The sequence below is a fragment of the Chelon labrosus genome (genome assembly GCF_963514085.1).
Source record: "Chelon labrosus genome assembly, chromosome: 15".
In the NCBI taxonomy this organism is placed as follows: Eukaryota; Metazoa; Chordata; class Actinopteri; order Mugiliformes; family Mugilidae; genus Chelon; species Chelon labrosus.
This window is the reverse complement of record NC_140348.1, coordinates 20713734-20728264: the sequence shown is the minus strand read 5'-3', so window position 1 is coordinate 20728264 and position 14531 is coordinate 20713734. Positions and strand designations below refer to the sequence as shown.

The window sequence follows — 14531 nt, the reverse complement described above, 5'->3', positions numbered from 1 at the left end:
CTCTCTACTTTGTCATTAGCCAAGTTTACATCACCACTTAAATCTTTTAACTCGGTGCATTGTGCACGCATGTTCACTGCACTTCTGGCTCTTTGTTCCCATGTGATTGAACAGGGAGAATCTGTTGTCCTGTCTATTTTAATTCTCAGATCACCCTGAAACAACTAAAGGACAATGGCAGTGTGCTGCCTGGCAGGCGCTGGGCAGATAGCCAGTTGGCAGGGCAACGGGGTAGGTCGGAGACTCCCATTTTCATTGGAGGCAGGAGGAGGCCTGCTTGTCTCCTGAACCGCATGCAGCCAGCACCGCCGCTATTGTGCTCTTTTATATTTCAGTCCAACTAAAGAACAGGGGCTCTTTTATTTTCAGAACATAACTTAGACGCATAGCTCAGCTCCACACCTTGTCAGTGTGATTATTTGACACTACCATCAGTACAGTGACTGCGGTTAGGCTTCCACTTGATGGATTGCTGTTAGTAATTATGTTAATCTTGGCAAGCAAAGGTCATCATTCCTGAGCTGCAGCTGTAATTTTATTTTATCAGTGGCTGTCATCCTAATGCATTATCTGGCGCTGGAATTTAGGAACAGTAGAGCGAGTTCACAAGGTGCTTCGTATGTTTGCTCTAGAAATATTGTTACAAATGAGTTAATGAATGAAGTTGCAACCTAGCGTCAGATCTTTTGAGTCGTTTTAAGATCTGCTTCTATTTACTGCATTTGAACCATTAACATGCATATAACTAAACATAAATTACTACACCACAATACAATCAATAACTCTGAAAGACCTAAGTGACGTTACCAGAGAAACGGATGAAAGTTATGTGCAGTCATGTTGAGAGGATCAGTATACACATAATTGGATTTACCTTGACTCCCCCCTATTTTTGAGTTCACTGGCTCGTAGACACAATTGCAGTGTTTTGAAACCTATTTCTTCTGGCTGAGCCTCTTCGACTTTAACAGAGCATATGGTAGATATTATGAGATTTAAATGTGTGGAGGAAGTGAAAAGAATTTACCGTGTTGGGTACATACTTACAGTTCACTGAACCAAGTGAAATGGAGTCAGGTCATGGATGACCCCTGCGCTTCAGACCCGGCTGTAGCCAGCACATTCCAGACGGAGCTACAGCTAGCACAAAGCACAGCAGACTCGGGGGGGGGGTGCGGTGGTGTAGGAATCCAGACTCGTGTTCACGTAAGCTGCCTCCATGATAAGACTTTAGGCTAGAAATAAACACCGGTCCAAACCGCAAAGTCTATGGCAAAGCAAACAGCTATCTTTTGTTTAATTTTACGTGTGAGAGACTAACTGTTGACAGATGAGGTGTGGTGAGATGATTGTTGGAGGGCAGTGACCTCGGGTTATTTCTGCAGCCACACAAGCAGAAATCTTGTCTGTGAAGGTTCTTCTCATTCATCCAGATCACGGTATATCCAAAAAAAAAACCTGAAACAAAGCCAACAAGTCCACTTGCCTGTGTTTTTTGGTTATGCTATGGTCTCTTGCATTGCAGCATCTATATGTCTTTTATCTGTGGAAAGCTGTTAAGCTGCCATGGAAGTACTTTATTTGTATAGTATTTTTTTGCAGAGATTCCTGTCTAGTCTTCTTGATCCAGAAGTGAAACAGGTGGAAGAATATTTACTTGGTTTTTTTATATAGATCAAAATGCAGACAGAGCATGAAGAAACTTCTTTTGAAGCTGCATGCAGGCCAGAGGTTAGACTCCTGCAATAGATGAAGTGTTTTTCTTCTTTTTTTTTTTATTTGAAAGATGCATTGTTCCTCAAGTCTGTACACCTGGGGCTCTGGCCGGACATTAGAGAATATGGTGCATTTCCCATGGTGCATTGTGAGGCCCTGCGCTATGGGAATGATGAGACGGTGAGAGTATATGTTTACTCTTTGCTGTCTGACCTCCTTTTTTATCTCTTCCACTGATTGTTCTTCTGCTGCTGGGTCAACTCAGGTCTGTGTGCACTGAGATGTAAACAAAAAAACCTCTAATTGTCTTCCTGCAGAAGCTGTTTCCATTGAGATCCCAGTGCAAGCATACACACATATGTGCCCACATCCCAAACCTTTTTGTTGCATTTTGTGTGTACTCTAAATCTTCGCTGCTGCTGTCATGCCCATCATCCTGTTGGCATGAGCCTGCCACATGTGTTTGTGAGATTGTGGGCAATGCGTACGTAAATTGGATCATGTCAGGTTAGTCACTCTTCCTTCAGTGGGAGATTTCAGCTCGGAGAGTCACGGCGCACAGTGCACACACACACCACACACATGCAGACTGTCAAAGAAAGAGACGCGATTGCAGTTGAGCAATAAAAGTTGAGCGACCTAAGCTCATAGTACATTAAAACATGGAAATGTTCCAACAGGTGGTAATTCAGGTTTGCAACAAAACTGGGCTTTGATTTACACAATATTAAAAGTCAAGTCAAAACTTGTTGACATTATGTCAACGTCTGGTTCACTGGGTTTTTAACTGTTTCAGATGTTTGCATTGTTGTGCTTGGATCCTGTTGTGCTTTTACACAGCATACGTACTGGATGAACCTGTACATACATATCATGGTCTAGATATACCGTAAAAACCAAAAAAACACACAGATGTTGTATTTCTTAGTCCAGGTTTGCTCACTAGGAGTGTTGGAGTATTACCTGAGTGTGATAAATTGTCTGTTATAACACCGTAAATAGAGGAAGGTTCTTAATAAATAGGGTCACTTGTTTTGGCACATCATCAAAGTAGCTGGCATGTGTTCCCTCGCTGATCGGCACCCTACTTCTGTTGCTGTGAAAAGAGTAATCTCTCAGTTCTGTCTCCATTTTGAGTTTAGGGAACAAACCTTTGTTAATCCCTCCTGGGGAAAATCGTTTTCGTCATTCAACCCATCCATTCGTATTCACAGTAGCGAGCGCAACCTGAAGAGTGGGCAACCATGCGTGAGCCACCTGGTGAAAAAAATGGAAAGCTTATTTGCTTTTTGTTGTTGTAAAGCAGCGCTAAGAGCAGTTCTAAATCATCTTCCCCTAAAACTTTATCGTTAAGCTAGATCTGGGGCATCTATTCATTTTAAATTTCATTGTCAGAGTTTCTGGCCGTATGTCCCTGCGACTTGCAAATTACAGTTACTTCCCGAGCCTTTGAGGACCTGCCAAAATTTATTTCAGATCGAGCAGAGCTCAGAATGACAGGCAGATAGTCATGAGAAAAGAAGGGTGGGCTACAGGATTGAGTAGTGGGCTAATGACTGTTTGGTTAGTTAGATCCCTAGATCCTCTCTAATGGATGATGCAGTGAAATTGCTCACTAGTGAAGTATTATTTTTAATTCTGTAGCTTATTACTTACGCAACCCCACTTAACCTAAATAAACATTTAGCATTTGTGGTTGTTAAATTCTCGTCCAAATGAACATTTTTTGATGGATCACACGGCTGGATGTGGTTTTATGTTGGTTTCCACTTATCAGACTTGATAAGGCAGCTGGCTGGAACTCATTTCATTGGTTTCCTTACCTCCCACTGAGGGTGTGACCCTCCATTCACACTGGCCATTAAAATCCCAGCATTACTCCCTGCCGGCAATATTGGCACATCAGGGTGTGCAGTTGGTGGTCTAAGCACAATGAGAGAGGGTGGAGTTAGATGATTGGGTTCTTACCATCTCCGATTGACTGAGTTACCGTGGTGTACAGGAAGGGGAGGGTTTGTTCTTTAATGGCAGGGCTTTAGCATCAGTGCTAATTTGAGTGTCAGCTGGTGGGAGATTCCTCCCTGTTGTGAGGTTGAATTGTGGAAGCAGTAGATGAAAGAGGAAGACGTTGAATAGTGCATTTGGTTTTCTTTGGTCCCTACTTTCATAGCCCCAGTTAGAGTGAGCAATGGCACACACACACACACAGTCTTAGCACCCCTTTACAAGTGTCCTTTCTGGTTATGGAGGCACTTGGGGAAGGTGGTATGCCCAGTTTCCCAGGCCCCAGTAATGAACTCCCAAGGATAATATTGCCCAATTAATTGGATCTGCGGTTTAATTGCATGAATCTCTTTGAGCTAGAGTTTGGCAAAACTCCCGTTCTATTTTTTTCTCTTCTCCCGCTTCACCACTTTTACTTCTCTCCTTAACCTCACATGCGTCTTTGCAATAACCCAGTTAAGGTAAAGAATCACTCCAGTGAAGCAGAAACACAAATGTTTTCATCAGGTTGGAGATGCCCGTGTCTGGTTGCACACATGCACCCCTCCTTCACTTAACAGCAAGTGTGATGAATTTAATATCTTTCCTGCCCAAAACCATCGCATACACCCCTCCCATTCCTGCCACAAGCTCGGAACAGCTGCTCACAATGGAGGATTGAAAACCGAGCTCCCACGTTGTTTTAAATCAGCTCCTCGGAGGGCGAAATGCTAAGACCGTGTGCAGTGCGGATTTGATCACATTTGAGTGGGGAGTGACACTGAATGTGATTCGTTGTTTTCATTGTAAGTTTACCGAGGATTCAAATGACGGGCAGTGGAGCATTAAAAAACCTGCCTTCAGGTTTGTTTGCTTTCTGCCTGGATTTTTTTCCTTCCTCTGTGTTGATGATGAACACAGTGTGACACATCCAAATGTCTGAAGGGCTGCAGCTCCTCAGCGTTAAACAACAGTAGGCAGGTAACAGTGAACCTAAATAAATGGGCTTGTAAATGCGCCGAGAAAGACTTGTAAATTTACTCCACATAGTAATGCTGCCTGACTCATTATATGATGAAGTCCATGAGCTGGAAAATTGGTGTAATCATCTTGGCCTCTAACCTACACTGCACCCTAATTTGACTGCGGGAGGGGTGGAGGACTGCATCATGGCTTGGCCTCAGCTCCTGAGGTCGAGGCATCTTGGGGACAGGGCCAGCTACTACTTCCTGACTGCGGAGAACAGAGGAGCATTAATATGGCTCAATTACACAAGGCTTTATTAAACATAATTGGCCATAATTACAGCCCTGTGTTCACCCCAGGGTCCTGGAGTGGCCCCGCAGCTTGTTTGGGGCTAAATAAACATGTTCGACTTTGACCTGAGGTGCAACAGGCTGGACACTGTGAAGGACTCCACATTTTAGAAGAATGTGAAAATTCAAGGAAGTGAGAACCGTAGTTTGAAGGTAATTGTCTCTTTTGAAAGCCATGTGCTTTCCCTTACACACGACATGTTGTTGCTTCAGCTTTGAAAATGTAGAATAAATACAATACGGCGCTATTATAATATTCTGTAATCGTGCACAGAGGTTGTACTGGCTGAAAGATATTGTTAAGTTGTGCCTGTGATGACTAGACATATGCAAATGGTGACATTTTGCTCAAATAATTGAGACTTCTTGGCGACTTTCTGCGTTGGCAACACCCAATTTATCAAATCTGTGCAAGATCAGCTTCACCGTGTTATTCAGCACAAGATATTTTGAAAAGGTAACCGTAGGCCTAAGACATGTCATTATATGACATGTTTAGCTTTTCAGAGAATCACTGCTACCTGAAATCATAACTTGTTGCTAACATTCCTCCTAAGAATACATTTTAAGAGGGAGCACGGTCCTGCTTTCTGAGCGTACACTACGTGCCTAATTTTCCTGAAGTGCTGTCATCTCTGAGTGGATTAGTCTTAATAATGTGGTGCACAAAAAAGTGTTTGCCACCGGCGTGGAAAAGCGTTACAGTGTTAATGTATGCAGGGCTGTTTTGTAGAACATCCTTGTATTATGACTTCATTTCCATAAATCTAATTTGCAAAATTTCCTCTTTTTTTTTTTCACTAATAGCTCAAGTAGCTGAGGAGTGGGGTATCACACACATGAATCTCAAACTATAAACACGGGAATCGTTTGCATAGATGCAACTGAAATCCAACAAAATGGGATTTGTTCAGCGGGACATCCTCCTCATAATATCACTGACAGGGTGAGAGAGTATAATTCAGACAGTCTAGTGTCCTGCTTTGGTGAAGCAGCCTATTAGTAAAAGAAGAGTATTAATCTCAGCGCGGTGGACAGAACGTGTTCACTTTTCTGACAGCGTATTAATATCTCCAGGGCCTTTAATCAGGCCACAATGTCAGAGGATTATTTTAAGACCTGGTAGAAGCACTGGGGCGCCTCTCTGGATGAACCAAGATGAAAGACAGACTATACAACATTAGAGACAGAAAATGAGTTCATTACTGTAATTAGGCCTCTATTTCTCTCCCATCTCGCCTTCTCCGGTCCCTTCCCCCAGTTCGCCCGGGCCTTTGCGTCTTAAACACCCATAATGGCGATGCATTACTCCGGTTAGCAAAGAGCTGTTAGTAAAGAAGACCGCCCACCCCCCTCCATCTGCTACCTCCCTTCTGCAGACGGACACAAAGGAAAGGACAGAAAACAGCCTCCTTCAGGTCACGCCGAAGCAAAGATTCTGCTGACCAAGTAGCTCGTGGCACTCTCTGTTGGTTGAGTGAGCTGGGGGTTGGATGTGGAATGAGACGTGGTACAACTGTGTGCATTAATCACTGTCACAGGGAAAGCAGCTAATAGAAGAGAGGAAAGAGAAACCACCATGTTCACAGAGTTTTCCTGCCGTGTCCTCGACATTAAAAATAAAGGCCAGCTCGCCCTTTCTTGACCCCGTGTAGCAAGACAAACAGGGAGACTGGACTCTATATTGTACATAAACAGACTAGTCTCCTGGATTTACACAAAGATGTTAGTCCCATTTTTAATATGAAGCAATGACATAATGCTGTATTCCTTCCAAAACGGTAACAATAAACACTGAGCTCCGATCCCCTTCTGGATTTATCAGTGTTGACAGCATTACTCCCCTCTATCTTATTCAGCTCTGCTTTTTTTCAGACAACAGTGAGAAGTCATTCATGCTGTTTTGTTGTCATGCACTGAGATTACAGTATGTCAGTTTCTTTGTTCTTCTTGTTCTCAGTCATCCGGAAAAGCCTCAGTTGGAGTGTCACCGTCGATGAAGCTGTTTGTGCAGGTGGCACATTTTGATGTCACTTGCTCTAATTGTGAGTGTGAAAGGACAGTGCTCAGTCAACAGTTGACATTTGGGTGCCGGCCAGTGGACTGTTATCGTCACATCTCCCTGTCATGCCCGAGAAAGAGGGCTGAGATGAATTTTGGTTGATCGGAGAAATCTAAACTAAATTTCCGTCAGTGAGAATTTAAACATGTGATCAAGTACTTAGGGATTTTCCAGGGTTTTTTGTTTATTTTGGCCTTGAGATCATTCACATGTTGTCTTGAGGTTTTGAGTATTTAGTGGTGGGAACAGCTAGGGATCTGATTTGAGATTTCAGTTTCTGAACAATTTTGCTTCGTTATGAAAAGAGATTTCCACAAAACAATTTTTTATTGGTTTCACAGATTTGTGGTATTTCCACAGTGTTTTCCCTCTGGCTGGCACATCTTGCACATGGCTTTACTTTCATCTATCCTTTCTCTGCTGTCATACTCGAAAAAATCCAAAAATGCTGCCACACATCAGCTTTCAGGTCCGACTGAGCTCTCACAGTTGTAGCTTCTGTCGTGTTTTGGATCCCCCTTACATGTGGACTAATCTCGTTGCGCGGTCTCGCTGGGCTAGTCATGCGAAACCAGTCTCAAGAGATTTCTCATGACAGGATGCAGGAAATGGTATACATCTAAAGAATCAATCCAAGGATTTTGTGAATTGATTTCAGATAAATTAAGCTCGATTTAATCAGATTCAAAGTCACCCTTATAAAATAGTTACCCCATATGATGGACGTTTTACAGAAGGTAAAACGTTAATGCATTTGTACACCGATCAGGCTATAACATTATGACCACCTGCCTAATATTGTGTAGGTCTCCCTTGTGTCTCCAAAACAATTTTGTCTCATCAGAGAATGGACATGGGTCTTCTGAGGGTGTCCTGTGGTGTCTGGCAACAGAATGTTGTTAGTGGGGGCCTTTGGGCCTCGGTGGATCAGGCTCATTCCAGTGCATCCCGCAGATACCGCAGGGAATTTGTAGGCCAGGTCAACACCTTGTGCTATTTTTCATGTTTTTTGAGTTGTTTTTTGTGTGTTTGCCTGTGGGGTGTCTGGTCTGGTCTAGGTGGGTGGTACGTGTCTAAATAACATCCACATGAATGCCAGGTCCAAAGGTTTCCCAGCAGAACATTGTATTGTCGCAAGATGATCAATGTTATTTACTTCTCCTGTCAGTGGTTTTAATGTTGTGGCTGATCAGTGTATACATGTGTTTCACGTAATGAGTTGTGGGTGTACCACATTTTAAAAAGGGAGAACTTTTGTTACTCCGCTTTGCTTTTTTTAGAAATAATAAAACCAATCTTCATACGCAGATCTGCCGCTTTGGCTCTTCAAACACAAGGCACTGTCTGTAATTAAAAGAAGTGGCTGTGGTATTGTTCGCTGTGCTGCAGCCAGTCAGATACTACATTATTCATCGTTTGCTGTTTGGAACAGACAAACATTTCCCAGAGCGGTTCTCATCGCTACATTATGCATTCACATCACACAACACATTGTCTTGCTGTCCGATCTTAGCCCTGTGTTAAATACAGTGTCACTACATTATCCTGCTTGTTAACGAAGCTCTGTTCGTAACCACACTGATCCATAATAGGACAACGTGGATATTTTGCCACTAGACATAGCTGAGAGGATGTCCCTACCGGCCTATTCCTATGCATTTAGGTCATGCATGCATTAACCTGTATTTGGCCCATGAAGAAGTGAATACTTTATTATTAAAATGTTTCCAACTCCCCCCTAGTGTATTTGGTCTAGTCTGGCTTGCAGCTAATCTTGATGTGGCCCACATTTTTTTCCCAAAATAGTTTATCCTCCTCCTTAACAGCAAATGACAGAGAAATGTAAACAGTTGCTTGGAAGTAGAAGTTATCATATTAAAGGTCTGCAGATGGAGCTGAAGCAAAGACTGGGGTGTGGGCCCGCCTTTGTCTATCAAGTTCAAATCTTACAAAAAGAGTGGCTTTAGCGAAGCTTATCGTCTTCCCTGAGGCAAACGCTAGTGATTCTGTGCTCTGTTCTGAATGATGTGGAGGGTTTGCTTGGTAACTCGTGGGGTTTTCACATGTCTGCAGAGCTAGAAGAAATGAAGCACACCGCTAGCCCTAAAGAACAAGAAAAAGACATTTAGGTCAATGTCGGAAGTCTCAGAGTCTGTACTGCAGAGTGGTTTTGTGTCATCTCCCATGCCGACCTCAGTGTTTGAGGAGAGGCATCCAGTGTAACAGTCCTTTACTGGCTCGGAACTCACACTATGAATGAGATCGATGAAAGGAATCTTCATGTTTTCCTGGAAGTTGCTCATTTCTACTTAAATCTTTAAAGGAACAGTATGTAAGATTGTGGCCAAAACTGGTACTGCAATCACTTTCAAAATACTGTAGAAAGGTGTATCCCCTCCAACCTCCCCCTGACTCGAGGTTGCCAGGTCACCGAGGTAACGTTAGGCTACTCAATACGTCTCAATTACGTTTCACATTGCCATAATCGACGTGCTAATGTTGTTTTCCTCGGCGTTTCAGCATAATGACAGAGAAACGGGCTCATAATGCATTGCTAATGTTAGCAATGACGACTCGCCGTTTTTATTTCCCAAACAATTCCTTACCTTTTCAATTCGATGACCCACCTCCTCTGTATGCGCTAACGTAACGTTACTTTGCACGAACATGCATAACTTTGTTCGACTGTTGTGAATATTTGAAATGTCCATTTACATTATGTACAAGTAAGTTAGCCAGGAGAAAATTAGCAACGTTGGCGTCTGTCTTCAAATTCTTCTCCGTTTTCAGCCGTCTCCATCTTTCAAAGGCATCTCCTATACAAATCCTTGTTTTATTTCGGACTTTGTCACGACGTAGTTCGGATTCATAACGAGGTCTTAGGTTTCATAACGTTATACATGTTTTATCCGACACGTTCGTAGCTGCAGCTGCGGTAACTAGAGCAGAGCTGGCAACCCGGAAGACGAAACTCTACTGACTTCGTGATTAGTCGATAGGTGGAGGGTGGCGCCTCAGACCAAAACACAACATGACAACAATAACATCAGTTGAGGGCTGCAACTCTCACTTTTAAATGACAATATCCTGGCCGGACCACTGTTGTCAGTGATATAAGTATTTGAAATGAACATGATTTCTTCATGTCTAGTGACATATCAGGGCCATTTTATGATTAATTGAAATACATTTCTTACATACTGTTCCTTTAAGTAAAAAGTGTTTTTATTTTATTGACTGTGTCGAATTGTCAATCCAAGTCGAAAAAGGCTGTATTCCCAACCAGGCTTTGTGCAGGGATACTACTAGGGGTTAAACACCATGTGAGTCTGCAGCGTGTCTGTATCTTTAATTCGTTGTGTTTTAAGGACAACCAAACCAATGTTTTCCCTTCTCTCTGTCCTCAAATGTTCAGGTTAATGAATAAAACTGCTGACATCAACTGTTTGTCAGTTTATTATTTCCACAGAACTGAACAAGCGGGATAGGGAAAACTTTATCTTACGGTAGTGGAGTAGATTCAGCCTTATACATCAGTGAAATTTGGCTATTATTACGTTTCTGGTTTTTATTTGTCTCTTCAGGTCCTTGTTAATTTTCTTCCCAACCAACTACATCAGATAAGAAGACAAATTGATGTTGAATATGCAAACGTATCCGTCCTGTACAATTTTGCAGACTTGATGATGCTGTGAGCGGTTGGATCAGATATTGGTACATGTGAACATTTAGCTGAACATCTGCCTCTTGTTGCTGTAATTTGCTTCACCACCATCTGTTAGACATTGGCTGGAAGCACCAGCAAAGATATACATCTATCTTGTTATAAACCCATAATGGCAGCCTCTCCTCCCAAATACACTAATTAACCGTATTCGATGATATGCTCTATATAGTTCCAAAACTAATACATCCCAGTGTACCCCATGGTGAGACTTTATTACAAGATAACAGGGTACAGACAATTTAGGTCAGAAGTATGATCGTTTTTGCAGCTGAACTCAGTGTCCCATGTTTAGCTCAATTTTCAGGAATACAGATTGCTTTTCTTATGTTTCAAACGGCAGTGCCCCACTTACAGTGTTTCAACCCACTTGCTGTGAGCTAAACATTTTCTTCTGTGTTTTTGTTTCTGTGCCGTAGATCCAACTATTCCAGCTGTCGTTCTGCATCGCCGGCACGCTGTGAGAAAAGACTGCGCTCCGCTGTGCCTCAGCGCTCCTCAGACACTTGTCCTTGACATCCAAATGTTGTGTGTCGATTGCCATGCCACCCGCCCTCTATGAGTTATGACGACGGCTGCCTCCCTGACTCAGGAAAGAGGCTCCTCCTCCGCTCACCAGTGCGCAAATCACATGATGTAATGAAGAAGGGTCTTGAAAGTCTGCTCTTCAAGGAGTCTGCCAGCAGGATATGAGTATTTTGAGCCCTTTGACAGATAACAAATCAAACCTTGTGGGAATTGTGGGAAGCCCAGAAGAATACTCCAGAGTCATGCAGTCAGAGGAGCTATTCAGCAGGAAACTCAAAGCCCTGAATGGTGGCATGGGACCACCAGCCTCCAGCATGCAGGGGAAACCTGACGGTGCAGGCAAAACAAATGGAACTCCAGCCATGCCTAAAATGGGTGTCAGGGCCAGGGTGACAGAATGGCCACCAAGGAAAGATGGATGGGATGGGCGGCCTTCGCCAAACTATCAGAGTGTTATACCAGTATTTCAAAACGGCCAGCAGGAACGTACAGTGGAAATACTAGAGCAAGGCGAGGCCGTCTGTCTGGAGGTGGACTACACTGACAAATACACACTGAGTGACCTTCTCAGCCACTCCCCGCTGAAGGGTCTTCACCCTATCCGCCAACGTAGCAACAGTGATGTCACCATAAGTGACATCGACTCTGAGGACATAATGGACCAGCATGCTGTCAACCCAAACACTGGAGCTTCGCTGCACCGTGAGTACGGGAGCACATCCTCCATCGACCGCCAGGGCCTGAGTGGGGATGGCTTCTTCACCATGCTCAGGGGCTACCGAGTGGAAACCCTGGACCACCGTAGCATACCGCCCCTGGGTTTCCCGGAGTTGTTGCGCTGTGATGCATCCCTCTCCCCCAGCTTGCAAACGGCAGCACAAATCGCGAGGGGGGAGATAGTCCACATTCCAGGCTATGACTGCATAGATAACCCTTTCCTCTACAGCCGTGAACCGGAGAAGTCTTTCATGAGGCGTCTTAAATCAGAGTCATCTGAAACATCTCTGTTCAGGAAATTGCGGACCATTAAGAGTGAGAGTGATGCCTTGCGGCTCTCAATAGAGGATGACCGGCGACCGCTGAGCTTTCAGAAGTGCTTTGCCCATTACGATGTCCAGAGCGTGCTTTTTAACATCAGCGAGGCGGTGGCTAGCAGAGCTAACCTGAGCCAGAGGAAGAACACTACGACAGGTGCTTCGGCAGCCTCAGCTGGAATAGGGGCTGGGGCTTGTGGAGTGTCCGGAGCTGGAGCTGGAGCTGGACCTGGACCTGGACCTGGGACTGGGCCCGTAGTGGGGGCAGATGGCGGAGTACCAGGATGTAGCAGTGGAAATCCTCCTATGTTTGAGTCTCCACTGGGCAGCAGGGAGGACTTAAACCCCAAAGAGAACCTGGATGTGGATGAGGGGGACGGGAAGAGCAACAGCTTAGTGCTGAGCTGCCCACACTTTCGGAATGAGATCGGCGGAGAGAGCGAGAGGAAGATCTCCCTCTCCAGAGCCAACAGTGCCAACTACAGTGGTATGTCAGAGAGCTGCTCTTTTGAATCATCTCTAAGTTCCCACTGCACCAACGCAGGAGTCTCTGTGCTGGAGGTGCCACGAGAAAACCAGCCAATCCACAGGGAGAAGGTCAAACGCTACATCATCGAGCACATTGATCTTGGAGCATACTACTACCACAAATACTTCTATGGGAGAGGTAAGAACAGCTAATAATAAATGTGTGATTTGGGAGTTAACAGGTTTCATTTGATGATTCAGGAGGATTAGTGTGACTCAGTGTTGAGGATTATTAAATTTTCCTGGCCAAGTCCATTTCCTTGAAACAATACTACGCACACTACCCCGTGAGAGGAAGTTCCCAAATGAAACAGCCTCTGCTCATTGGGTCAGATATCGTGACGGCCCAGTTATTTTTGTTAGACCGCATGAAATAAGGTCCAGAACAATAGCAGGCTTGTGTTGGGTGCGAGGGTGTGTGTTTCACTTCCTTGGCAGAGGAGCGGTCATGTCCTCCCTGTGATATTACCCCGGACCCTGTGGAGAAACTGTGATTAGTCATGTGAGCGAGAGAGTGTGCTGCAGCTGTTCCCAGTGGGGACCGCGGGGTTATGAGGACCCCTCCTATGAAACTTTAGGGTCAACGAAACTGCGCCAAGGTCCTTGTGCTCCTCTCATTAAAACACCTATGTGACTGACGCTGGAAATACCACGCCGACCCCGACCCATCACCACACTATACATATCTGTTTTTCCCACTGTCTGTGGGCCTGTGCTTGCAGCTCTCAGCAGATTGAATTACCCCCCCCCCCCCCCTTAAGCCCTCCCCCAGAAAACAGCTGCTTCACCTTTCACACCCTGAGATTCCTGACCTTCTTCTAAAAGATACTAAAAAAATATTCCTGGGTGTGACTGTGTAACATCTCTCAAGGCTCTGCTTACAGTAAAGCTGAAAAGCCCTTTGAGCTTACTCTGATAATCATTTACTGTGAAATGTCCTCATTCACCACTCATCCTAAAAGTGGTGCAGTTCTGTTGTGTGTTTAACCTCTTTTTTGTAGCGACGCAGGACAGTTTATAGCTGAAATGCCCTGCCATACTGTCGGTTTCCATTTTGATGTTATGGCTTTTAATGGAAGTTGTCTCTTTCACAGTATGTGGATGTAGCTTTTGCCCTTTTTTTCACGAGGCGTTTTATTGGATAGACAAGTCTGTCATCACCTGTGCTTCACTGCATACACACTCTCACACAGACATGACCATGTGTCACCACTTTAGGGGCAAGCTTTTATCAGCCTGGGCTAAACATTGATCCTATTGATTGCCTAAAGCCCGTCTTCCCATAGCAACGGGAGTGTTTTTCCACAGGCCTACCTATATACAGGTCACGGTTACATATATGACCATAAAGTTCAGAGCCCCAAATGCAAAATATGAGGGCATACGGTGTAGGACTTTTTAAAACACTTTAAAGGCACTTCTGCAATGTGGAGTGACAGGATAGTCAAGGAAGAGGCATTATTTGACATGACAATCAAAGTCATCCACTGTGAAACCTTTGGCAAATTGTCAACGCCATGTGATGAGCGCCAGTGACATGTTTAAAAAAAAAAAAAAAAAAATGTGTTGACAAAAAGCTTTCCTCTACAGTCAACACTGTCTCACTCACTGTGCTGTTGGTGTTTGGATGCCTAGTGGCC

The 14531-nt window shown here is 44.2% G+C and overlaps 1 protein-coding gene across 3 annotated transcripts in view; it reads left to right on the top strand.

Moving 5' to 3' along the window:
• The window catches only part of LOC311500482 (signal-induced proliferation-associated 1-like protein 2), an 81472-nt gene that overhangs the window by 20493 nt on the left and 46448 nt on the right, over positions 1 to 14531 (top strand). For all 3 annotated transcript variants that reach the window (XM_084561914.1, XM_084561913.1, XM_084561912.1), the window contains exon 2: positions 11221 to 13030. In XM_084561914.1, coding sequence (XP_084418040.1) covers positions 11491 to 13030 — 1540 coding nt within the window. In that variant the 5' untranslated portion in view covers positions 11221 to 11490. The remainder of the gene's footprint in view (positions 1 to 11220; positions 13031 to 14531) is intronic.